General features: G+C 49.7%; 2 protein-coding genes across 2 annotated transcripts; both read right to left on the bottom strand.

The window, feature by feature from the left end:
• Positions 1–3061: 3061 nt before the first annotated feature.
• WFDC2 (WAP four-disulfide core domain 2) lies at positions 3062–9274 on the bottom strand. Its single transcript, XM_033094372.1, has 4 exons — positions 9117–9274; positions 8429–8572; positions 5550–5702; positions 3062–3219 (listed from the first exon to the last, which is right to left on the bottom strand). The coding sequence occupies exons 1-3, from the start codon at positions 9193–9195 to the stop codon at positions 5551–5553; spliced, it is 375 nt and encodes a 124-aa protein (XP_032950263.1). The 5' UTR covers positions 9196–9274; the 3' UTR covers positions 3062–3219; position 5550.
• A 10193-nt stretch (positions 9275–19467) lies between these two features.
• LOC117016112 (glutamic acid-rich protein) lies at positions 19468–24438 on the bottom strand. The gene is made up of 3 exons (XM_033095207.1): positions 24308–24438; positions 21175–21789; positions 19468–19733 (listed from the first exon to the last, which is right to left on the bottom strand). Exons 1-2 carry the CDS (start codon positions 24399–24401, stop codon positions 21200–21202), a joined length of 684 nt encoding a protein of 227 aa, XP_032951098.1. The 5' UTR covers positions 24402–24438; the 3' UTR covers positions 19468–19733; positions 21175–21199.
• Positions 24439–26009: the final 1571 nt, after the last annotated feature.

Raw genomic sequence — 26009 nt, forward strand, 5'->3', positions numbered from 1 at the left:
GCCCTCTCCGCAGAGCGAGGGCTCCAAGTCCTCCCCAACTTAGGGGTGAGGGCCTCAGCAAGCACTTCCCAGCCCCCACTGCCGGCAACAATGACCTTCACTTTCTCCAGCCTATGCTGGTGGGAGAACTGTCCACCTCTTCCCACCCCTCCATGGGGGTCCAGTTCACCGACAGTTGCATGGCTTTTCCTGTGCTGGTCGGAAGCTTGCTTGCCGTGCCAGGTGTCCGAGTGGGTGGTGGCCCCGGTGTAAGATATTCACAACTCCAGGAGCCCAGGGCAACAGCGGACCATCAAAAGGAAGGCGACACCTTCTATGACCTAGAGGGTGGTATGCCATCCGGAAGCTAGAATCTCCCAGGCAGACCGGCACCGGCACCGGCACCGCTCCTCATGGGCCTCCCGAAGCTGAGCTTTCACACGTACAAACTGCTCCATTACCCCTTTGAAAATTCTGGCCGGCACCATGTGTCATGCAGGGTGTTATGCGGGGTCTCAGCTCCTGCCCCCTGCACCAGAACGCAGGATATGGTGAGGCCTAAAAGGAACATCAAACTGCAATCTGCGCTTGCTAGCTCAGCCACCGTCTGCTGCTAGCGTAGCCACAGCAGTTATATTAGTGGCCAATGGCTCACTGGTTACAGCTGACGGCCAACTAGCCACAGCTGACGGCCATTTACTACCCGAGTGAGCACCTTTCCACCTGAGGCCGAGAGCCTGGAAACTGCACTCCTGGCTCTGTCCCCACACACCCCCAGCCCTCCTTCCCAGGCAGATTCTTCCTGTTCGTCAGTGGGGTCTTTCCTAACCTCCACCTCTGGTTCTCCCCACTCATCTTTCTCAGGAAGCCCCTGGCCAGGGCCCCATTTAAAAAGCCCCACCCCCTCTTTAGATTCCAGTGGAGGTGATAAGGTTCCGTCTCCTTGGGCCTTCTCACTCAGTGAAACCTCAACCACCAGCTTGATATTCCCCTGTTGGCGCTTTATTTCTTGAGTTAAATCAGGAGTAGCAAATTTGCCTGCCAATTCCAATCAATGAATAGCTGGTAGCAGTTGCCTGGAGCCCTGTTTCAAAGATTCTGTGGCCACATATAGGCTTCCGAAAGGCGCAACATAAGTGATACAGTTTTGCCATGTGGGTGCTAGTGAAAGAAATGTTGGCACGCATACAACAGGCAGACCCCTGCCATCCGTGACTTAGCCATGGTCCTGCCCCGGGCTCTTTCAGAATGCAAACCTGGAGAAAGTGGAGGGGATGGTAGCCACACATTTAGTCCCTAACCTCTATCCAGCTCATTGCTCAATGCCTTTGTTTGGGCCTTGAGGGGCTGGGGAGACCCAAGCTTGGGCAGATAAAAATCAGGAAAGGGTAATGTGGGGACAGAGCCAGGAGTGCAGTTTCCAGGCTCTCGGCCTCTCGTGGAAAGGTGCTCACTCAGGTAGTAAATGGCCATCAACTGTGATTGGATGGCCATCAGCTGTGGCTAGCTGGCCGTCAGCTGTAACCAGTGGGCCATTGGCCACTAATACAACTGCTGTGGCTACGCTAGCAGTAAAAATGGGGGCTAGCAAGAAGATGGTGGCTGAGCTAGCAAGAGCGGATTGCAGTTGGCATGGCGGATTGCAGCTAGCAAGTGGGGTTGGTTGCTTGGCAGAAAAGCTGACAGCAGGTTGCAGATTGTGTGGCTTCTGCTTCCTGTGTGTCCAACCCAGCCACCAGTGAGACTATAGTGGTAGGACTCCCCTATCTATGGCTCCGTGGGTGTTCCTTTTTGGCCTCACCGTGTCCTGCGTTCTTATGTGGGGAGCTGAAGCTGAGACCCCATGTGACTCCCCACACAACAGGTAAGTTAGGAGGAAAGCTATACTGCCATCTATCACCAGGAAACAGCCTTATGCACTGAGCACTGCCACTCCCACCCAGGACACTCCTTCACCTTGTACTCCTGAGGGGGTGGGTGGAGAAGCCCTCGGTTCTTGCTTGGCTCGTGTCCAGGGGGGCAGTGACCTACAAGAGTATGAGACAGTGATGGCTGGTCACTGAGGGAGGGGTGAAAAAGAGAGGGAGAGGAATAGGGAGGAAGGAAGAGAGGAGAGGGACAGAAAAGGAAGGGATAGAGGGAGCATGTATATAGAGGAAGAGAGACAGGGTACTGAGAGAAGGGGATAGAGGGAGAGAAGATAAAGAGAGAGGAGCATGGAGAAGGGGGTCAAAAAAGAGGATAGAGTGAGGAATAGAGGGGGGGAAAAGAGAGGATCGAGAAGAGAGGCAGATGGAGGGAGAAGGTGGGAGAGAATAGAGAAAGTAAGGGAAAGGGGAAAACAGAAAAGAGAAAGAGAGAAGATATGGGGAAGGTAGAGTGGGGATAGAGAGAAGGATAGAGAGAGTAATGCATAGAGGGGGAAACACGAAAGAGGACGAGAGAGAAAAAGAGAAGGGACAGAGAGCGAGGGAGGCTAGAGAGAGAGATGGAGCAATATCTCAGAAAGAATACACAAGAAATTGTAGACATTGGGTGGCGGGGTTAGAGGGAGGGAGTCAGGGGTGAAAGATGCTTTTTATTACATATCCTTTTTTTTAACCTTTTGAATTTTGATAGAGGTGCATATACTTTTTATACCAAACAATGGTTTGGTTTAAAACAACAAAGGACCCTGGCTTTGCCACCTTCTTTCTCTGTGGCCACAGCAAGTAATTTGGTGGAGGCCAAATCTATAACATGAGACTGTCATCAACCACTGAGGGTGTTTTGTGGATCCAGAAGTTCTCCCAGTTCTTTGTCTGGCACACAGTACACTGTGCTGCTATTAGCAGAACCCCCAGCAGTGGATCGAAGCGACCGTGGAAACATCCCACCCTCTCTCTGAGCCTCAGTTTGCTCTTTCACCGCCCTCGGAGAATAACAGAAACTGCACACACGACGAGCCCTGAATTTATGTTGATTGTTTCAGAGCGGATCAGGTCTGATGCCTGAATGATCAGGTCGTCCTCCATCCTACCTCAACCCAGAGTCAGGGGAGGCAAGGACAGAATGATAAGAACGGAGGCCACGGCCCCACCAGTGCTGGAAATGGTTACTTTATTGGTTGGCAAAAGAAGCTGTGGTCAGTGCAGGCGGGAGAAGGGCAAAGGCGAAACAGAGGGGCAGCTGGGCTGGACCCCGACAGGGCCAGGTAGAAACTTCCACTCCCTCCCATTCCTCGGGCTGTGGTGGCTGGAGCTGGAGGAAGAAAATCATAATAAAACCATCAACGATACCCATAATACTAGACAAGAGCACCCGCAGCTTAAATTCTGGACAAAATCTTCCCCTCCTCCCACAGCAAACCGTCACATTCTTGAGGCCCTGGAGACCTGTACTTCTCTGCAGGCCCTAGACTTGCGTCTTCTGCTTCAGACCATCCCCCAGGACACACCTGGCTATCCCATGGTCCCAACTGACCACATGGCCTTCCTGAGGAGCCATCTTCATTTGTCTCCCTAAGAGTCCCTCTAGTACCTCCAGAAAGACTCACCATGCCTCCATTCCTTAGGTTAAGCTGGTATTCGCTAATCGAAACCATCTAATTTATCCCATTTTATAAGTAAAATCATTGCAGCTGCGGGAGGTGAAAGGCTAGTTACGTGTCACAGCAGAAACTTGAATCTGTGTCTTCCTGACTGGCAAAGCCCAGCCGTGCTGTTGGCACTCACGGAGGCAAGAGATGGCTGGCATGGCTGGAGAGCTCTGGGCCCTCGGGAGACGGTGGTTCCCTCTCAGGCCCTGGAGAGCACGCCTTGAAATAACAACCGTGGGGCCTGGGGCACGTCCTCCCTTCTCTCTGGGCCTCAATCTTATCTGTGCAATCCTGGGTTCCATTGTGACCTGCCAGCCCCTTGGCTGAGAGCTTGTCAAAGGCAGCACAAGGTCGACAATGAGGTTTCAACCAAAGGGCGCTTCCAGGTTCTTGCTTGTTCTGTTAGCTCTGCCTGAAAGCCTGTACTTCACCAGACAGCCCACCTGTCACTCATCCTTGACGACTGGCTCAGGAAACCTACTCCCGCTGCCCCCTACCCCCGCCTGGGGGAGGGTTTTCTCCTCTCTGTTCCCACAGTACCCAGCCCTTCCCTCCACTGCAGCACTGACGACAGACCTGGGAGTGTCTGCCCATCTGTCCACCTCAGCCACGGGGCTACAAGCTCTGTGAGGAAGGGCACTGGTCACACCTGTCCTAGCACTGGCATGGAGCTGGTGGCACAGTCCTGCATCGCCCAGTGGGCCGACGAAGCAAGCACTTTAGGTTTGATTTTTCTTTACTTCCTCACACTGACTTTAGGACTTCATGGTGTTTTATTTTTAATGACAGATGGGGAAAAAGAGGCTCCACAAGCCTTTCGTTTCTGTGTCAGGGCCACTAGAGGCAGCCGAACGTCGCCCTAGCCTGTCACGGAGTAAATCCCAGCACACTTCCAACACACAGTTGACGAAGTGAACTGAAGTTACCTGACCTCTACCACGTTCACCTTGAAAAGCCAGGCTTCTTGGCAAAAGTTAAGATCAATGCTTCTGCGTCCCACTGGCCATGTAAAGAGCTTCCTACCTCCCCAGTGGCCCTCCAGCCGCTGTCCCCTCTCCCAGGACACAGCTCTTCCTCCAGCTGCTGACTTACTTAAGTGCATGTTAAGGAAACAAAAGAGTAAACGTTCTCTTTCCCTCACAGCCCAATTCATCAGCAAATATTGTCCCATCTACCTTCACATATGTCTCAAACCCAGCCACTTATGTCGCCTGGTCCATCTCCCACCTGGCCTCTTGCAGGTGCCTCCTCGCTGGTCTCCCTGCTCCTACTGCTGCCCCTACAAGTCTATTCTCCACACAGCAGCCAGAGCACGGCTTGTCCAATCTCAGTGGGAGCATGTCCATTTCCAAGGGTGCAACACCTCTGGGTCAAGACCAAAGTCTTTACAATGATCTGTGAGCTAACGAGCTGCTCACGTACCTCTATCCAGTTCTAGCCTCTGGGCTTTTCCTGAAACAAACCAGGATGCTCCTGCCTTTGCACCTGCTACCTCTTCTGCCTGCAACATTCTCCCCAGATGTCCTCACGGCTCCTGGCTCCCTCAGTCAGTGCCGTGAAGTCTTTGTTCAAATGCAGCCTTTCAGGTGGGGCCTTCCCTGACTGTCCCAGGTAAAACTGGCAGCACTGTCCCCTGCCCACCCTACTCCCACCCCAGGACTCCTTATCCCCCTTCGGCTTTCTCATTCTCCATCACAGATATCTCCCGCTAACACTCTACAGAATGTGCTTGCTTATTTATTTTGTCTTTATTTTGTCCGCTAGCATATGAATCCCATCGGAGAAATTTCTGTCTGATTTGTCATGGAGCAACCCTAGCACCCAGAGCAGAGGATGGCACGTGATACATGCTCAATAGCTGTCGAGTGGGCGAAAGTTAAGAAACGGACAGATAAGGGAACAGCAGTATGGTCGCCCAGGTCTTCCTTTTCAACCTCCCGCAGGTGGCATCACATCTGGGCATCAGTGCACTTCCGTCCTCCCACCCACCTACCTCAGAAGATAGGTGTGACACAGGACACTTTCCCACAGCCATTGCGGCAGCATTTCATCTGGCCAGAACACTGGCTGTCCACCTGGCACTGGTCCCGGCAGAGGCCAAGAGGGGTCAAGGGAAGGTCCACCTGGGGGCAGGAACCCTGTTTTTCTGGGTAGAAAAGGGGACGTGGGGAGAGGAAAATGCAGAGCGAATGAACAGTTATCCACAGCCCGGTGTCCCACGGTCCTTACCCTGGCTGCACAAACAGGTGATCCCAGGGGCCTAGGAAGATCACCTGCAGACCCTTCCCCCTCCCTCCTGCTGTCTCCTTCACTGGTTTTGGCATCACAGGACCTCAGCCTGAGTCTCGGCTCTGCCTTTGCCTAACTTTGTGCCCCCGGGCAGAAATCTCCCAGAGGTCCCGTCTTTAGGTGTTACATGAGATCAGTGCCGCCCACATCCTGGGACTGCTCTGAAAGCAATGGAGGCAGTGTGTCTACACTACTTCTCCCTGAAAAATTCAACTACTTTGTAATAAGAATGAGTAATTAGAACAGTAAGCTTTACTTAGCTCCTTCTATGTGTCAGGCATTATTCTAAGCACTTGATGTGCATTAACTCATCTAACCCTCACAATAATCCTAAAAGAGGGAGAGGTGTTTTGTTAATGTTTCCTCATGTTGCCAATGAGGAAACTTAGGCACCAAGTGGTTAAGTAATTTGCCTAAGGTCCTACAGAGTAGAGGTAGGATTGGAAATCCAGAAATCTGGCTTCAGAGTCTGTGCGCCGTGCACTCTGCTGCTTTGTACGCTGTTAAGTTCTGTGCACGTGTGAGGGGTTTCACACCCACGATCTCTTCACTCACTGCCATATACTCACTCCCAGTTACAACCAGGGAGCACCATGGTCCCCCATACACACTCACTCATCCATGCAGACAAGCATTCTTCCACCAGCACGCACACGCACACACACACACACACAGCTAACATTGTAGAGATGTGCCGCTTACAATGTTCTTTGTGTAAATCCATTATTTCCTTTAATCCTCACATAAATATCTCCTCTGCAGGGGATATTTCTAACCCTGTTCCTATGACAGACGAGGAAAACGACACATCACCCAACACCACATTGCTGGTCAAAAGTAAAACCAAAACCTTCCAACATCTGTTTTTTCTCTCTCTCTCTCTCTCTCTCACACACATACTCACACACCCCACACTCCACTTCTTGGGTCAAGGAGAAGGGAGTTCGGCTCACTTCCCAGAAGCCCCAGGAACCAGCCCAGCCAAATGTCAAACACAGGCACAGAACTGGGTGATTAGCCGCAGAGGACAGGTGTGGCTGACTTCCTAGCACAAGGAAATTCATTCCTTTGAAAAAGGCAGGGGCTCTCGACACCAGGCCGCCCTAGGACAAAGGGAATCCGCAGCAGTGTACTGACCAAACGCTGTGTCTACTCGAGTATCTACTCTTTACTAAGACATCTCACATGTATAATTTTCTTTAGCTCTCATGTCATCCCTGTAAAGTTGGAGAAGATGAGAAAGCAGAGGCTCAGAGAGGTACAGTGACTGGCTCAGAATCACACAACTAGCAGATGGCAGAACTAGGATTCTAGTTCAGGGGGCCATCTAGCCCTGGACCTCTTCCTGTCCATCTGAGATGAGGGAACAGCAAAGCCTCCTAACACCAGAGGCTCCTTCTTTTGCCCCTCCATTTCTTTCATCTGTCCGTCTGCCTCCTACTTTCTCTCCCAACCTCCACCTCTCCTTCTGCTTCTCCTCTCTCTGAGCCAGGTTCCAGGCCTCCAGACCCAGAAGCTGCCCTGATAGGCCAGTCCTCCCACCACCTCTCACCTCCCTGTTCATCAGTGCCTGGGGTCTCTAATTACAAACCTTCCCAGCCCCTCCTAGCATCTTTGGAGAAATAACAGAGGGAAAATTACCGGGGTCATATTCTGGATAAGTACCAGTAATCACACTACCTTGGGTACACACCCAAGTCATAGCCCGACTTCCAGTCCTCAGGTTTTCCCTGTGAAAACCGGAAGCTTGGATTCCATGCTGTCTCATGCCCCTTCCTGCTCTGAGGGGAGTCCTGCAGCCTAGTGGGGAGACTGGAGCGCTAGCAAGGACTTTTTATGGAGCACCCAAGCTTTCTCACACATTCTCTCTCTCACGCAATCCCTAGAGTGGTAGGGATTGCTTTAAAGATGAGGAAGGGGGAGGGGTGCCCATGGAGGAGTCCTGACTTTCTTCCATCCACTCTGGAAAAGTTGAACCCCCTGGCTATGACTCCTGCCAGAGCCCGGGGCTGGTGGTGTGATGTTGGGCAAGAACCTTTCTCTCTCCTAAATCTGTGAGGTTTCCTTCCACCTGAACAGAGGAATCCGGGGAGTCTTGCCAGGCCAGGTGCCCTAAGTGCTTCCCCCAGGGATAGGGGTGACCCCAGGGGAGGGCCACCGAGAGGGGTGAGTTCCCCAGGCCTTGGGACCCAGCCCACTCGCCAGCTCTGGGCTTCTCGGCTGCTCCACCCGGTGGAGCAGGAAACTTCAAAACCTGGTCCCCGCACCTCCCGGAACAACCCCCCTGCTTTGCGTGCCCGGAAACCCGTCATGCACCAGAGAATCAAATACAGCTAGGGGTGGGGGCCTCCCTGACCTCCCCCTCCCGCTCCCTGCTGCGGCTCAGCACGCCTTTATGTCCCCAGGGCCAAGCCTTTGTGTCCTTGGGGCCAAGCGAGGGAGAGCTCGGGCGATCTGGTTCCATCCGCCTAAGACTTTGCCAATGGTCCCTGGGTCCGGGAGCGTCCCTCTTCCTGGAACCTGGGCGATGCCGCCTCCTCCCTGCGACCCGCCCCGCCTCCGCGCTGGTCGCCCAAGGGTTACCATTGGGCAGGTGGCAGACGGTGGCGCAGCCCGCGCGGCAGCACTTGAGGTTGTCCGCGCATTCTCCATCTGAGCCGCACTCCTGCGTACAATTCAGGTCCTCCTTTAGCTCTGGACAAACGCCCGTTTTCTCCACTCCTGTGCCTGGGAGCGGAGGCAGAGGGCCGTCAGTGGGGGACCAGAGCCCCGGTCCCAGAGGATGCCCACCTCCTGCTCCCAGGACCCCCAATCTCAAGCTTCAATGAATTCTGTCTCTAGGCGTCCCCCCTTCCAGCTTCCCACTTTCAGGCCAGCAGTCCCTGACACCTGGGAGTACAGGAGGTACCGACCCTTTGGCCTCAGAGCCCTCTATCCTTAGGGGACCCCCCACCCTGGCACAGCTGACAGTCTAGGAGTTACCGATGTCTAAGCAGAGAGTCCCCCCTCGGGCCACTGAGTCTCCAACTTCAGCACAAAGACTCCCCCAAATTTCAGTCTTCAGTGGTTTCCTTGCCCCCGGCAATTTGGACCCCACACCCTAAGCTCCAAGGGTCACCACCTTTAGCCACCAGGGATCCAAACAGTTTAGTCATTAGTCTCCCCCACTTCAACCCCAAGAATCCTCATTTCTCCGGCCAGCAGAAAGGCTACACCTCCGCCCGGCTCCGTCCTGGCGCTCCTGGCCCGGCCCTCTCCCTGCCCCACTCACTTGTGACCGGGGGGAAGCCGAGCAACAGCAGGCCGAGGAGGAGGGCGGCGACCAGCAGACCAACGCGGCAGGCAGGCATGGTGCTGCGCCCGGCGGGGTGCAGGTGAGAGCCGCCGCCGCCGGGATGGGATTTAACCGCGCGCGCGGGGGGCGTGGGGGAGGGGCGGGGCCGAGCCTGCGGGCATCGCGGGCGGCCTGCCACCTCCTGCCGTTTCACAATCCTCTGGGATCAGGTGTCACTCCTGGCCCCGGTGGGAACCAGGAACCTAATCATCTTCCAGGCGGCGCAGCTCAACCAGCTGCAGCCGGACCCTAGTCCCCTCGCCTCTCTCCTCCTCCCTCCTGGGGCCTGAGGGCAGGGCCACCGGAGAGGATCAGGTCCACGACTCCTGGGTCTCTATTCCAAGACTCTGAGCCCCCCCCCCCCACGCCGGTCCACAGAGAGGCGACAGAGCCTGGGGGTTAAGGGGTTGGATTTGGGGTCGGATCATCTGGGATCCCTCTTTAGGGATTAATGATGGAGGTGTAGTGTAGTGATAAAGAGCACATGCTAGGGGCTAGACAAAAAGCAGTGGTTATGACTAAATGAACCCATTTCACACAAGAAATGGCCCATGAAGGTGAAACACCTATTAACAGTCATTTTGGGTGTGTGTGTCTCTCTTCGTCTCTTTTCCACACCCTCCCTCTCTCAGCAATGGCTGTGTGCCAGGTTCTGTGCTCTTTGTATCCTGGATATTTGTGGCAAACCTATGAATAATTGCTGTCATCATCAGCTGTATAGGACAGATGGACTGGATGTTCTGAGGTTTAGACCCCGCCCCCTCAAGGGCCCATGTAAAGCTACAGAGACAAGGTTTTGAACCCACGTCTCCTTCCCCCCCAAGCCTTTGTTTTTCCATTCCAGCCTAAATATTCGCTAGGTGCCTACTATGTGACACATAGAAGACAAGACACTTGGTTTAGAGAAAGTCATCACAGGAGCCTTCCAGCACTGGCCTTGCGGTGACAGGGTCTGGGTTTGACTCCCACCTCTAGTCAAGGAGGAACTTTGAATGAATCACTTCTCTGTTCTGAGCAGCAATTTTGTCGTCTACAGAGATGATGATAATACCAGAATTCAACAAGAACACGAATTGTAATGTTCCTGCCATGAGATAGCTGTGTACTCATTGGGGGCTAGGTCCACGTCGTTGCCACAGGAACCCAGCCCTGACACATAACGGATAAATGGTGTCTAGTGTTACTAAGGAGACTGATAAGTATATACCAAGCTTTCGAATCCAGGCTGGCAAATGCCACAACAGAGTTACCCAGGCAGTTAGACAAGAAGTACCTTCAAACATCCTTCCTGCTCCAACAGTCTGAGATTCTGTAAGCCCCAGGAGATCTTTGCAGCTGAAGGTTAGAGAGGGTCTGGGGCAGTGAACATTGGGATGACAGGTGAGTAGAGCTCCTCTCCAGCCACTGTCCCCACAGATGGATCCTGTAAAAGAGGCTGAGATTGCCTCCTCCAACTTCCCATGCCCAGTCAGGGGACTGGAGACATGCCGTTGTTGGGAGAGGCCAGGACTATTTACTCTGAGCTCAGAGAAGTCAACAGCAATGAGGCAGGAGCCAGGTGGGGGCACAACACTGGGCGCTCTCCTGAAACTCAGTCTAGGGCACGCAGAGGACACTTCGGTGAGCAGCCGGTTTTAGCCTGTCGTCTCAGCTGGCTACTGGACATTCCGCCTTGGGCACTGCTGCCCACAGCTTTCTTCCGGGTCCTACCCCACTCCGTAGGCCAGGAAACTGCCCGGCCTCACCTCTCCTTAGCCTCAAGAACTCCCCTGCTGATTGGCTACCTTTTACAGGAATGAGGATTAGGCTGAGGCTGAGGGTGGGGCAAAGGATGGAGGAAAAAGTTTCATGGGTCAGTGGCCCGTAGCATGCAAAAGATGTTTTGCTTTTGTGATGCTGGGCTTTGTGCTAGGGACACTTATATATTTTCTCTTCTACAAAAAAGTAAAAAGGACAAAGGCTTTAGAAACAAATACGTTCAGGTCCAAATCAGGGGCTGGCCACTTCCTGGCTATGTGACTTAGAGCAACACTTCACTTTCTGAACCTATTTCTTCTTCCATAAAAGAGGCATCATCATAACTTTTGTAGGACTATTTTAAGGATTAAAGGGAAAAAGCATACACCAGAGATTGCAAATCTGGCTAAAACATATATGTTGTTAGCCCACACAGTACATTTTTAAATTTTGAATTTGTTGCCAAGACATAAAAGGGGGAGATTTCACATAAAAATAAATGTCTAGCTTCACTTGGAAAAAGTAAAAGCTCTGGCAGCACAGTCCTGCAGTTCTACGTGGCAGCAGTGGGTCTCAAATGTAAGCGGGCATCAGAATCACCTAGAGAACTTGTTAAAACAGATTTCAAGATCTCTACCCCCAGAGTTTTGATTCAGTAGTGAGAAATAGAGTGAAGAAATAAAATGGAGTCACTATAGTCAAGCTGCCAAATTACTAAAATCAAGTAGATTGCGGTAGGAGGAAACAATTCTGTTCTTGTTTTAACTAGCCTGGGAACTTAAACTTTTGAACCTTCCAGTCCTGCGTCAATACCTGAACGCACACCAGACCTCCAAATAACCCTCTGATGACCCCCCGAAGGACTCATGGACCCAGACCACCTGACATCCATTATCCAGATCACTGGATAGGACCAGGCCTCCTATAGCGCATCCTCCAGGCCACCTGACCTCTGACTGAAAACCATCCTGGATCAGTCTAAGAATGAAGGACTGATTTTTCTCAAGAATGTACTTTTTACTGTAAGAACTCTTTAACTTTTCTTTCTTCTTTGGAACACTTCTGGCTTTTTGCCTAGTTATGTTTCCAGTTTGCAAAGCCTAAGACCCTTTGTGGGGACAGAGCCAGGAGTGCAGTTTCCAGGCTCTTAGCCTAACATGGAAAGGTGCTGGCTCAGGTAGTAAAGGGCCATCAACTGTGATTGGATGGCCATCAGCTGTGGCTAGTTGGCCGTCAGCTATAACCAGTGAGCCATTGGCCACTAATATAACTGCAGTGGCTACGCTAGGAGAAAATGGGGACCAGCAAGAAGATGGTGGCTGAGCTAGCAAGAGCAGATTGCAGCTAGCACGCACGGAGTGTGGCGGAGTGTGGATTGCGGATTCTGTGGCTCCTGCTTCCTGTGTCTTTAACGCAGCCGCCAACGAGACTGTAGTGAGATGACTCCCCTATCTATGGCTCCGTGGGTGTTCCTTTTTGGCCTCACCATGTCCTGCGTCCTTATGTGGGGAGCGGGACCAGAGACCCCGCCTGACACCCTGCATGACACCCTTGAATAAATCCTATCATTTATTTCGAGCACAGCTTCCAGACACTTTCTGAGTTCATGCCACAGGTGGAACCTGAGAATTTGCATTTTAACAGGTTTCCAGGTGCTGCTGATTCTGATGGTCAAGGGACTACACTTTGAAAACCATTGACTAGAGCCAAGTAGATCGGCTCTCATCTTATGAGGGATAATGCTTTCCAGTTTCCCAGAATGCCCACCATTCCTTATTGTCTAACATGCCCCAACCCCCCTCTAACTCCTTCCGTTCACATTACTTGCCTAGCTTGGAAGGCGTTTACAATTGTGACCTCTAGGGTGGTTGCATAGTAAGTGTTCAGTAAAAGGTAGCTAGTATTTACTTAACAATGCATGAACGAAGTATTATTATTCCCATTTTACAGATGAAGAAACTAAAATTCAGTTAGACAAAGTGACTTATTGGAGGAAACACAGTCAGTGAACCAGAAGGAAGAAATTTGCCCAAACCTTTTAATCATGTGGTTCCAGTGATTCAGTGCTTTACACACACACACACACACACACACACACACAATACACACACAACACACACACACACATACACACACCTATCTGAGGTTAGCACAGATGATGCATCAAAAATTTTGGACATGACTTCATGAGCATACAATAATAATCAGGGAAGAAAAGAAAAGAAATAGGAGAGAAGGACACGTTTACAATGGGAGGTGATATTAGTCAGATGTAGACATGCCCACTCTAAGGTGACCACAAACAAGTTAACTTTGAAGATTTCGGAAATTCCCAGGAACCGTGTTTCTTTAAAGAGACAATGGGGCCTTGTTTTCTTGGACTGTTGGACCCACATAAACTTCCTTCACTCCACGGAAAACTCTCTCTGAGTATATTGGCTATTTTGTTGTTTTGTTACCTAGGATCCATTTGTCCTTTTTCTGATAACAGTACCTTGATTTTGCTTTGGGAATGACTCTTCCTCCACCCAGGACAGGTGGGGTGGGGGTGGGGGCCTGCCCATCAAAGTGCCTGTCCTACCACCATCAAAGAGTGGCCAGACAATTTCCCTGGATTTTTTTTACCTTGAGCAATGAATAACAAAAGACCTGCAAATGTATGGAGCTCATTCAGAGGAGCCCTGGGAAGACTTCAGTTCTGCCTTGTTTCCCATCCTTTCCAAGCTGGCTTCTTTTACCCTTCCCTTCAGTTCTACTGGTTGCAAGCAGAAGAATCCAACTAGGGATAACTTAAGAGAACTGTTAGGAAGGGAGAATGGATACCCACCATAGGCTCATACCATTCTCTTGGTTATTCCTTAACATGCTTTTCTCATCTCAGTAAATGGCAACTTGATTTTCCCAGGGGCTCAAGCCAAAAGCCTTATAGTCAAAACCTGCCTCTTTCATAACCCATAGAAATCTATCAGCAAACCCTGTTGACTAGCCGCAAATATATAAATACTTCCAGAATCCTCTTCTCACCATTTCCACTGTTCTTGCCTGGTCCAAGTATTATCATGGTGGCCCCCCTTCTATCCATTCTCCACATGCAGCCACATATGGGTGATCCAGGGGACAACCCCAACTAAGCTCCCAGCCAACAGCCAGCTCCAACTGCTAGTCTTGCGAGGGAGCCATCGTGGATGTCTAGCCCAATCGAGCCGTCAGGCAACTTGCAGCCTCAGCCACCATCTGACACCAACCTCATACAGAACCCAAGGAAGAACCACCCAGCTGATCCAAGTCAACCCATAGGACCACAAGAGTTAATAATAAATTGTTTTAAGCCACTAGTTTTTTGGGGGGTTCATTATACACAATACCGTGTTTCCCTGAAAATAAGACCTAACCGGAAAATAAGCTCTAGCATGATTTTTCGTGATGCTCATAATAAAAAATAAGCCCTAATGCGTCTTTTGGGGCAAAAATTAATATAAGACCCGGTCTTATATTCAGGGAAATACGGTAGATCACCAGCACAGTGGTAAACCAGATGAATAAGGAATCTGCTCATACTCTCTAGTGAAGAAAATAAACAAGTAAATTAGTAAATGGAAAATATCATTGCAGATATGGATAAATGCTATTGAAAAATAAAAGCAAGGTTATGTGATTGTAAGTCAGGGGTGGGGGAACCAGGGACATGCTCTTTGAAGAGGTGACATTTAAACTGAGACTATGTAAGATCTATCCATACAATCATCTGGGGGCTGAATACTTAAAAAAAAAAAAAAGAGGTTAAAGCTCTTGACATAGTCACCTTTGTATGGGGGACAGTCCTTTTTCACGCACCTAGACCTTTTCAGAAGTGGTGGAAATTGGCAACGAGGGTACATTTGTCGCATCCGAGATAAAACGCAGAAAATTAGGTAGTTGCACTTTATAAATGGTTAGATGAAACTGTTCAAGCCATTTTTATAGTTGTGATGCACAAAATAACTTAAATAAGGGCTTCTACAAATATTGCTTCTGTAAAATGTGTATAGTTTGCTGCCCATTTATGAGTAAAAATGAGTATCATCCGTGTTAAGGAAGGGAGTGTGTGTAGGTTCAGATGGAAGTGGCACTTCCTCCTGCTGCCACCAGAGGGCAGGCAGTGCTTCCTTCAAGAGGGCTTCCTAAAGTCTGAAGAAGGGGTATCTTTAATCCCAAAGAAAACCCACAGTATCTCCCACCACATGTGCATGCTCTTGAGAGACCAGAGGGTCAAATAAAGGGCAAGGTGGGGTGGGCACAAGATTGGACCCGGGTGAGGCCTATCGTTGAAACAAGAGGGGATTAGGTTACCCCTGAGGAAGACTGTGACCCATTTGGAGGAGAGATTGTGGCACTCCTTGGGCGCTTGGAGGGACTTTTCAGGAGTAGATGGCAGGGAGGTAACACTACAAAAAAAAAAAAGTTATTTGTTCCTTTCTTTAAAGCAGTAGACAGCACATTTAAAAAGCAGTCAGGAGCCAAAGGAAACTAAAAATCTATGTGCTTTTGATAAGTTGCTTTGATGTATGCTGTTCAAAGCACTTCAGCACCATAATCAACGTAGTTCTCAAAAATACCCAAACCCATGAATGTCTTAAGGCAGATACCATCACCCTATTTCACAAAGAAGGAAACTGCAGCTCAGAAAGGTGAAGCGACTTGCTCAAGGTCACACAGCAACATCAAGAGCTACTGAAGCCAAACTTTTCTCATTAGTACCAAGTCCTTTTCCATTGCATTATTATTAATTTATAATTATTAATAATAATTAAATAACTTACTTATTGTTATTTATTATTATTACTGTTATCAAAGCTACCACTCATTGAGGTGTCACTCTACCAAGCACTTGTACAAAGCATTTCACAAACATATCATTCTAATGCTCACTGTAATGCTATGAGATTGATATGAGAAAGAGAAAAGCAGCCCCTGACTTCTGGGAGCTGACCTGGAATGCACAGTCGGCCTTTGATGATCTCCTAATGAGCATAAACAATTTCACAGAACATCCAAATCAGACAAAGCCATTCTGTGCCCACGGCGGATCAAGACAAAAACATGACACTTATCGTTGAACACAGACAAAACATGAGATTATACAAGCCACAGAAATGACCAGCACGTCCCTATCCTGGCTAATATGAGTGACTGCTGTTTCTTCACTAACTACAGCTTTAACCTCTATCTAGTTTCCTTTCTTATAGTTAAAATTAAGGTCCCCCGTCATAGAACTGCCCCACTTCTCAACAGCATCCAATCCAGAGCAAAGCCAGCTTCCTTAAACCCTCTCCCAAATCACCAAACACATGCCCAAGTCTTATAAGTCTTTCCTAACAGCCTTTCAATGAGACCCCATCTGGGTCCCCAAGGTATGCATTCTCCTTGCTGCAGTGAGTAATAAACCCAACTCCTTAAACTAGGAACAGGAGTTTCTAGTTTCTAGCGGTCTATGGCTGGAGACGCTAACAGGTATAGTCATTATCCTTATTTTATAAATAAGGAAAGTGAAACTCAGAGAGTCGAGAAATTTGCACAAGACTGCAAGGTAGTGAGTGCCAGAACCTCTATGTTCTCATTTTTTCATGATTCCTGCTCTTTGAGCACTCTACGCCTCAATTTCCTCATGTGTAGTGAGACAACTAGATTCTGCTCTCCAAATTTCCCTCCAGCGACCATCTTTCCAGAGGCAGGGGCATAAAAACATTGTCAAAGGGGCTCCACTTGGGATCTCTGGACCTCCCTTTGGCTGGGGACCCACTAGATTCTGAACAAGTCATTCCCACAATGCCTTGCAGCTGGGAAGGTCTAATAACCAACTTGAAAAGTGGTGCATCCTGGGAAATACCTCCATGAGCCTAGGACCCCTGCCCGCCACCCATCTCCTCCTCTCTCCTCTCAGCCATCCTCCTTCATGTGTTCATATTTCTGCATTATCTGATTGCTACAGCTCTTGGCCAACTGGGGGAGGCACATCGGGAGGGTAACTTGGGAGCTTTAGCCTTCTGAGAATCCTCCTGTTCTTCCACTAACCGCTCTCCTTCAGCCCAGTCAGAGGACATCCTTGCAGCCTCTGCGTAAATTGTAGGGAGTGAAAAGAGGAATTCCCCTAACTTTCAACCCTGAGAATCTGAAAGTTGGTGGCTGGGACTTAGTAAAATGTTGCACAGGAACCTAAAGACACTTTGTGGGAGGGGCACTTTTTTGATTGCCATCTCCTCCTCTTTGCAGAATTGTTTTAGGACAAAGAGAGCACACTTGGTTAGTGGGTTTCTTGGGAACAGAGTCAGGACCAATGTGGAAAGCAGATGAAGGGGGTGAGGAGGACACTTATTGGGATTGGTCAATGACAAAAAACGGTTCTAAAGATGAGTGCTGCCAGCTGGCACCAGCTGCCCAACACCGGCAGCTCCCTATAGAGGGAAATACAGAAGCTGAGGCTGGTTGACTAGCTGCCTTCTATGAAATTGGAGGATTTCATTATTCAAGAGCCTTCCCCAATTTTTCTTCCAACACCAACGCGCTGCCCCATCCCAACACCCACATGCTGTGTCGCTCACCTCTGGTAGGTCTTTCTTAGAGATGATAAAGGTAGCTGGCTCACTGCCCTCACGAACTAGGACTAGCAGGATGGAGCAGGATAAGGTTTCTCATGCAAATGAGGTGGTTCCTCCATCTCTCCTAGGTAACTCCCCTTCCTCTACTCTCCACGAAGGAAGGGGTCTCCCCAGTTCATCTGGATTCAGGGTTGGGTGGACTTTGAGGAAAAGTTGGGGTCCCCTCATCACGCTCAGCAGCTACTTGGAAACCTATACAGACTTCAGCATCCTTGTGGTGAGGTGGGAAATGGATGGAATTAGAATCTTTTTTAATCCTCTCCACATCTTTGTCATGCCCAAAAGCTCACTTGCCCCCACCCCTTCTTTCTACCTGACAGAATCCAACTCACCCTTTAAAACTCAGCTCAGACATGACCTCTTCTGGGAGGTCAGCCTTGACTTCTTCAGCTGAGACCCAGGGTCTCCATATCCCTCCCACAGCACATATGTTGCTGAAATGCTATGCCTCTGTCTCCCACACTGGGTGGGGAACTCTTTGAAGGCAAAGCCTGTCCTGGTCTGGTGGTCTCCCAAGTGGGATGCACTGAGCTACCAGAAGAAAATATCAAGGAACGTCTACATATTTGTTTCTAGCTACCCTTTATTAAACTTGATATTATCAAACACTTGTACGTGGTAGTACAACAGTGTGCATACAATTACAAATAATTATAAAAATGGGAGTTGCACACTCAGAATCATTTTACCGATATGGCTGTGAATAGTCAAATAAATTTGGAGGCTGCTGTTTTGGTCATTACTCGTTCCCTGATGCCTGTCACAAAACAGGTTTCAATACATGAGAGAATGAATGAATGAGTGACGTTGCCTGGGTTTAGTTTACTAAACTGATCATGCATTACCTGCATGACTGTGGGGAAGATACTCCCTTATTAGGCCCCAAGAGCCACACCTGTGAAGTAGAGAGTTTGGATCAGATTCTCTCCCACATACCTTCCAACATTGTTTCTAAGTGGCATAGGAGTCCCTCGTTGTCCAGTAGGGGACCGTATCATTTAGTCAGTAATAATCCTAGCAAATGTTTGAGTTGCATGGATTACATGGCCTAAGGGCTCAGCATGTATGAATTCATTGATCCTCACAACCCCATGTAGTGGGAAGACAGGCACAGAGAGGTTAACTAACTTGTTCAAAACCGCATAAATAGCGTGGCAGTTGTGTGCCCTACCCTTCCCCCTGGGAGCTACACATCCCATGTTGCTGGTTGACTTCCAGCTGCCAGTACAGCACCCTCTTATCTGCAATTTTCCTTTCCACAGTTTCAGTTAACACTCCCAAATAGTATTAAATGGAAAATTCCAGAAATAAACAATTCCTAAGTTTTCAATTGCACACCGTTCTGAGTAGCTCACTTCATCTCATCACGTAGGCATTGTATCATCTCACAGCATCACAAGAAGAGGAACGATGAGTACAGCCCAACATGGTATTTTGAGAGAGAGATTGAGACGTATTCACAACCACTGGGGGTCCTGGGACATATGCCCTCAGACCAGGGCACAGAGCAAGCCAGAGTCCTCAATCAATGAATGACAGGATGTTGGTGTGTAAACACCCTCTTACTGCTGGGGGAGATAATAGTAAGAAAGTTCTCTACCCCACCTGCCCACATCCCCTGGGGACTATGTGGTGGGCTTGATGACTCAATGTTTGTAGGCTGCCTTTCCTTCCCTTTCTCACCCGCCCCGACCTTATCTAATAAGCTACTTGCCCTGTACTCCTCGGGAACCCCAAATTAAGCCCGACCCAGGATTTGGACCCTTGCAGCTTGGTTAGAGAGTCTAGGTTCTTCCTCCATCCAAAGGACAACGGTTTGGGGTCAGATCACCCCGGTTTCTACCATTTATATGCTCTTATAGGTTGATCTGTGTCTCCCCCAGAAAAAGATATCTTGGAGTTTTAAAATGGGACTTTATTTAACAATTGGGTCTTTATAGAGGTGATCCAGTTAAGATGAAGTCATGAAGCTGGGCCCTAATCCAACATGACTGATGGCCTTATGTAAAAGGGAAGTTAGGACACAGACAGGAGAAATGCAAGTGAAGACTGGACTTCTGCTGCCACAAACCAAGGACTTTCCAGGAGGTAGGAGAGTGTCCTGGGACAAACCCTTCTTCAGTGCCTTCAGAGGGAACATGGCCCTGCTGTCTCCTTGATGTCAGACTGGTAGCCTCCAGAACTGTAAGAGAATAAATATCTGTCGTTTACTGTTACAGCAGCCCCAGGACACAAATATGCCAGTAGTGTGACATCTCCGTGCTTCCATTGCCTCCCTCGCAGATTCTTAGGATGATTCAAGAAATAATGCTTGTAAAATGCTAAGCATGGAGCCCGGTACACAGAAGGTGCTCACTAAATGGGTGGTTGCTATGTTGTAACTGAAATAGCAAGTCCCTTCCCTCCCACAAACAACCTCAGGGAAGGGGCTCCTTGGACAAGGGGACAATTAAGCCTCATGCTCCTTCTTTTCTCCTTCTGAGAGTCCAGGAGAACAACCTGCCCTAACCTTTGACCTGGCTTAAAAGTAAAGAACAAAGACTTTAAGGTTGAAATCTCAGTCCAGGTTTTTGTGTAGCTGGGTGGGGGAGGGGACATAAAGAGTTAGATGACCCCCTAATGGGTTTGCTTCCTACACCTGGTGGGGCCCCCTCTGAAGGGGGGGAAGTACCCACTGCTTGGCAGAATAGAATAATGTGAAATGCCACCATTTTTACAGACTGTATGGACAGGACATGGATTCTTAGTTGCAAACAACAGAAATGTGTTTATTAAATACAAGGCTAGAGAGTGTGAGGCCTCAGGCAGGAAAACATGCAACATGGCTGTGGCGGAAAGGGCTTCTGTAGTGAAAACACCTGTCACCACTAACTCTCAGTACTGGGAGCCAGAAACTCCACCACCGCCAGCCCTAGAGATTCCAGGGATGGTGGGTGGGGCATGGGGTGGCTTCAACCCTCTGGCCCTACAGCCAACCCAGTGGAGAAGGAAGTAAGTGCTAGGAAGAAAGCGAGGAGACAAACAGAGGTGCACAGCTGTGCTCTCACGTTGCTCAGTCTACTGAGTAAGACAGCAAAACCAGAGCTGTGGGTGGAAGGGCAGAAGCAGGGTTTTGCCAGGAGGGGAGGTTTGGAAGGGAGCAGCCCTGCGTGGGGCCTCCTGCCGCGTCTCAGGGCAGCTCGGGTTCCAGGGTCCCTGCAACCAGAAAGGGACTTGATGGTCCTTACTGCAGCCTCTGACCCGAGGCAGTCCGTCCTGACAGATCCTACACCATCCCAGGAATGAGCAACCATGCTCGTCCCGCGACCCGGATGACTGACAAGAAGGGAGTGAGTTTGGTGGCAGCTCGGGAGCACTGCAGACCCGTTCTGCAGGGAGGCTGCCTCCGTGTACCCCCCTGAAAAAGGGGAACAGCTGAGAAGGCTCGGGTTGTCTCAAGGGGCGCTCCTAGCATGACCTTCCGCCAAGCTGGCCGTGGAGCGTGTGCTCAGTCTGTGGTCTCACAGGACATTGCTCCTCCGAAGGCATCGAGGAAGAGACGCGTGCAGGAGTGAGGGGTGCCCCCCACCTCTGCCTCTGTCCCTGCCCTGGCGCGGCCCCTCCCTGGCCTGCTCCCGCCTTACCCTCCGCCTGAGGTTCATCTTCATCCTAACCCTGGGGCTCTTCGTCCTCGTCCTCGTAGTCGTCGTCGTCGTCCTGGTCCTCAGGCTTCTCGTCCTCAGGCTTCTCATCCTCCTCGTGGTCGTCCTCCTTGAGGTCAGAGTCTCCGTCCCCGTCCTGGTTCTCAGGCTTCTCATCCTCAGGTTTCTCGTCCTCCTCGTCGTCGTCGTCCTTGAGGTCAGAGTCTCCGTCCCCGTCCTGGTTCTCAGGCTTCTCATCCTCAGGTTTCTCGTCCTCCTCGTCGTCGTCGTCCTTGAGGTCAGAGTCTCCGTCCCCGTCCTGGTTCTCAGGCTCCAGGTGCCGGCACGCGGGCCCCTTGTCCTGGGTCTTGTCCACAGGCTTATCCTTGAGTGCAGGCTGCGCCTGGAGCTCGAGCTGGTACTGAGTCTCGAAAGCTGGTTTTCTCCCACTGCAGACTCGGGTGCACTCGTCCTTGGTCAGGAAGTTGTTCAGCTTCGCTCTGCCGCCGCCAAACACAAAGGCCTCGCAGAAGCCGGACCTGGTGTTGAAGAAGAACCTGGGCAACACAGCCCTGCCGGGTCCCTTGTAAGGAGGCTCCAGGCAGAACACAGGGCGGCCTGCGGGGAGGCAACAGGACTGCGGTCAGCTCTGGGGACGGCTGTCACATGAGGATGGTCTACACAGTGAACAACTGAAACAACCTGCACGACTCCGGATGGAGGACAGTTGGGGGTGGGAGAGGGGACATGGGAAACCTTCATTTGATGGCCTGCTTTCTGAGGTATTGTTAATTTTGTTCAGCGTGACAATGGCATGGTGATAATGTAAATAATTATATATCCTGAATGAGTATTTATGGATTACTTGGCATAATGACTGAGCTGCGCTTCAAAAAGCTCCAGAAAAGTACAAAAAAAATACATAAACAATAGTCTCCATATGTCAATACTTGTTGCAGCTGCACAGTGGATACATCGTGTGTATTATACTCATCCCTATGCTTTCGTGTATGTTTCAAAGTTTCCACTCTTAAAAAAAAGTCTTCAAGTGTCATGCTGTCATGGAGAAAGGCATGGAAGAAAACATACCAGCATGTTAACTTTGGTTACCCCCTAGGGGACCGGAATAATGTAATATTGGGTGGGAGTGATATTGTCACTTATGATAAGAAGCATGCATTTGGTGTAGGTCCCAGTCCTGCCTGGCACAGAGCTCCTAATGCCCTCACAATTCTCTTAGTGTGAGAGCGATGAAGGTGCCTTTTGTTATGTTATTGAGGTGACTTTTGGTAAGCCCCTAGGTAACCTAGGGAGAGGGGTGGGTTGCCTCTAATGTGATTAGAGAGTTGGAAATTTCAGCCCCATACCCCTCCTCTGGGAGAGGAGAGGCGCTGGAGACTGGTTCCATCGCCAATGGCCAATGATTTAAACAACCATGCCCATGTGATGGACCCTACATAAAACCCCAAAAAGACGGGGTTCAGAGAGCTTCTGGCCCCGTGAACACGTACAGGTACTCGGTGAGGGTACCTGGAGAGGGCCCTTCCCCCATACCTTGCCCTCTGCATCTCTTCCATCGGGTTGTTCCTAATTTACATCCTTTTAAACCTAGAATCTAGTAAGTAAAATATTTCTCTGAGCCTCTCTAGCACCGGTGGTGGGAATCTACGATCTACAGCCAGTGGATCAGAAGCTTAGGTGACAATCTGGACTTAACGATTGGCATAAGTTGTCAAAATGTAAAATGTCTTGAGGATTATTTAAGATAGGAACTTAATAAGTTGCTGAATTATCCAATGTGTTTGTTCAGCCACAGACTTCGTAAGCCCTTCAATAAGCCATCAATTAAGCAGGGGGAAGAAAACCCCCGGTGAAACACAAGCTAAAAATGTCCCATAACTGTCCAGAGCACAGAGGGGAAGCTCTGAGTATGAGAACACCTGTGCATCACTTTGGAAATTGCTTGCTTGCACATAAGAAATCACAGTTCTCTCCACCTGACAAAACCACCTGACTTCTGCAGCGAAACCTTAAAACCCAGATAACAGGTAAGGGTCTCTGGGGGCACTGCCCCATACTCACTCCTCTATCCCTTAGCTCCATCCCAGCCAACAAAACACAGGATGAGTGCATCTGGTTTTTTCCCCTGACACCAACATGTCGTGTCTCTATCGACATCAGCCAATTCTCGAACACCAACTGGGTGTCTTACAGTCAGTTCACTTCTGACACTAATCCCTGGAGTTAGCACAGACCCCACAGGCGAAGGGCTCGGTCCACAAGACTGCCCCCACTCCCAGTGCCAGTCACAAGGTCATGGGGGTGACCCATACTCCTGACCAGTCTGGGGTTCTGTGACCACACCCCCCAGGTTCAATAATTCATTAGAGCAACTCACAGAGCTCAGGGAAGCACTTTACTCACTGTTACCAGTTGATAATAAAGAATAAAACTCAGGAACATCCAAATGGAGGAGATACGTAGGACGGGGCGGAGTGAGAGTAGAAGGGGGTTCTCTCGCTGGGTGTGTCACCTTCACGGCACCTGGAAGATCTCCAAACCCGTGATATTTGGGGGTCTTGTTAAGGTTTCATTATATAGTAGGGATAATTGATTGAATCACTGGCCATTACTAATTGAACTCAATCTTGGTACCCTCTCATATCCCCACAGGAGGGAGGTTTGAAAGTTCTAACCTCATCACCTGGTGGGTTTTCTCAGGCCCCTTCTCCCCCACCTTGAGTCCTTGCATTATCATACAAAAGACGGTAAATTCCAAGACTCTTCTCAGGCCTGGGCCAAGAACCTAGACAGATCAAATACGTATCTTTTTATTATATTCCAGTGAGGTTCAGGGAGGAGGCAGGGACCAGGAATAGAGAGAGTCTAAGAGGTGAGGGCAGAATCTGCTAGAGCTGTCTGATGAGTGTTAGGCAGGATCTTTTTTAAGCTGAAAACACAATGAGTTACTTTTTAGAGTCAAGAAATGTCCCTGGAGTTAAAACGTCCCCATTTACCATGAGAAATCTAGAGAGAACGGATTGGCTTCGTCCACCCACACCCCTGCTTCCCCAGCCCCTTCTTACAAATTCATTTCCTGCCCCAGTCCACAGAGCAGAGGTGAACTGGGACTTACGTTGGGAAGGGGAGACGGTGTCACTCCCCTGAGCGCCAGCCGCCTGGATGTTCAAGAAGATGAGAAGGGCTGCAGAGAGGCAGAGCGGGTCCATCTTCAGAGCCTTGGAGGGAGAGCTCTTGAGGACCTGGAGACTGACAGAGCTTTTAACATCCCAGAGGAGGGGTGGGAACAGGTGAGGTTAGTGGGGAATGAGGAAGGGGAGGAGCCGGGGTGAGTCCTGTTCAAACCTTATCTCCCCACCTCCCCAGGCTTCCTGCTTCTGCCTGCAGAGGCCAAAAGGCTCAGTAATAGTGCGTCTTAAACTTCAACATACCTGCACATCCCCCGGGGACTATGTTGAAATGCAGATTCTGATTCAGCAGGTCTGGGATGGGGCCTGAGAAGCTGCATTTCTAACAGGCTGTTACAGGTGCATCCCTAGTCCCTCTCCTCGCCTATAAAATGGTCTACAGAACCACTCTTTGAGTAGCAAGCCTGGAGGAAACCTCAGCGGGAGAGGAGGGAGAGCAGGCAAAGGGAAAAGCTGCTATTCCCATACACCTTGGGAAAGTGGCAGAAGAGACAAGATCAGGAAGAGAGGAGTCCTAGAGGACCCCCCAATTCTCTCCCACTAATTCGCCTGAACCTGCACCTTTCCCTTACTTCTTTGGAATGGTCACAATGTCAACCATGTGACCAGTACAATTCACTTGACTTCTGCAAAAATGAATGAGTTCCTCCCCACCCCTTCAGGGGACTGAGCAACTGAGCAGATTTCCATGCGCTTGCACCACACCACACAGTGTGCACAACTTAGGAAGACTCAGCATTCTAATGTCACTCACCCAGCTGCTACAGAGAGACCAGCAGGCCTGGATGTGACTGCGTTGCCACCACCCACGAACAAGTGGCAAGTACCCTTGGGAGCGGAAATACCTTCCTTCCTATCTTATGCTGGAGGAACAGAGTGAAGAAATAAAATGGAGTCACTATAGTCAAGGCGCTAAATTTCTAAAAGCAAGTAGGATGCAGCCTGAGGTAATGATTCTGTTCTTGCTTTAAGTAGTCTGGGAACTTAAACCATTGACCTTTCCAGTCCTGCGTCAATGCCTACAAACAGGAAACCTACAGATAACCCCCTGATTACCCCCTGAAGGACTAAGGAAAGAATGTTCACCTATTCAGACAACATCACATCCATTATCCAGATGGTCTGACATTCATTACCCAGAGGATAATTCACCTAGAGGATTACCATCTCAGAGCTACCCAGAGGCTGATAACGTATGACTGACCCTTCTCAAGAATGTACTTTTTACTGTAAGAGTTCTTATCTTTTCTTTCTTCTTCAGAACCCTCTGGATATTCCCTACTTGTATATTCAGTTTCCAAACCCTGGATACCCTTGAGTAAATCTATAATTTACCCAGAAAAGACTCAGACCCTTTTTGAGTTCATTTGACATATTGGAGACAAACTCAAACGGGAGTATAAGACACCACAGTGGTTAAGATTGTGTGTTTCACCATTAGGAGGACTTGGGTTTGGCAAATTTCTTAGTGTTTCTGGACCTGAGTGCCCTCATCTGCAAAACAGGCGTGTTTATCAAATCAACCCGTTTCTCAGGGTTCTTGTTGTGAGGGTATTGGAGACTAATGAACAGAGAATGCTCAGCTCTGCCCTTGGGTAGGAAATGCTCAGAAATTCAGGATTGCTATTA

This window comes from Rhinolophus ferrumequinum, chromosome 23, assembly GCF_004115265.2.
Source record: "Rhinolophus ferrumequinum isolate MPI-CBG mRhiFer1 chromosome 23, mRhiFer1_v1.p, whole genome shotgun sequence".
In the NCBI taxonomy this organism is placed as follows: Eukaryota; Metazoa; Chordata; class Mammalia; order Chiroptera; family Rhinolophidae; genus Rhinolophus; species Rhinolophus ferrumequinum.

What these genes read in the sequence shown, in the direction of transcription:
- WFDC2 (XM_033094372.1), bottom strand. Translation starts at nt 9,195, where the DNA reads ATGCCTGCCTGCCGCGTTGGTCTGCTGGTCGCCGCCCTCCTCCTCGGC. An exon ending in CGGCTTCCCCCCGGTCACAA is followed by an intron (nt 8,573 to 9,116) that starts GTGAGTGGGGCA and finishes CTCCGCTCCCAG; the next exon opens with GCACAGGAGTGGAGAAAACG. An exon ending in CGTCTGCCACCTGCCCAATG is followed by an intron (nt 5,703 to 8,428) that starts GTAACCCTTGGG and finishes TTTTCTACCCAG; the next exon opens with AAAAACAGGGTTCCTGCCCC.
- LOC117016112 (XM_033095207.1), bottom strand. Translation starts at nt 24,401, where the DNA reads ATGGACCCGCTCTGCCTCTCTGCAGCCCTTCTCATCTTCTTGAACATC. An exon ending in CACCGTCTCCCCTTCCCAAC is followed by an intron (nt 21,790 to 24,307) that starts GTAAGTCCCAGT and finishes GCCTCCCCGCAG; the next exon opens with GCCGCCCTGTGTTCTGCCTG.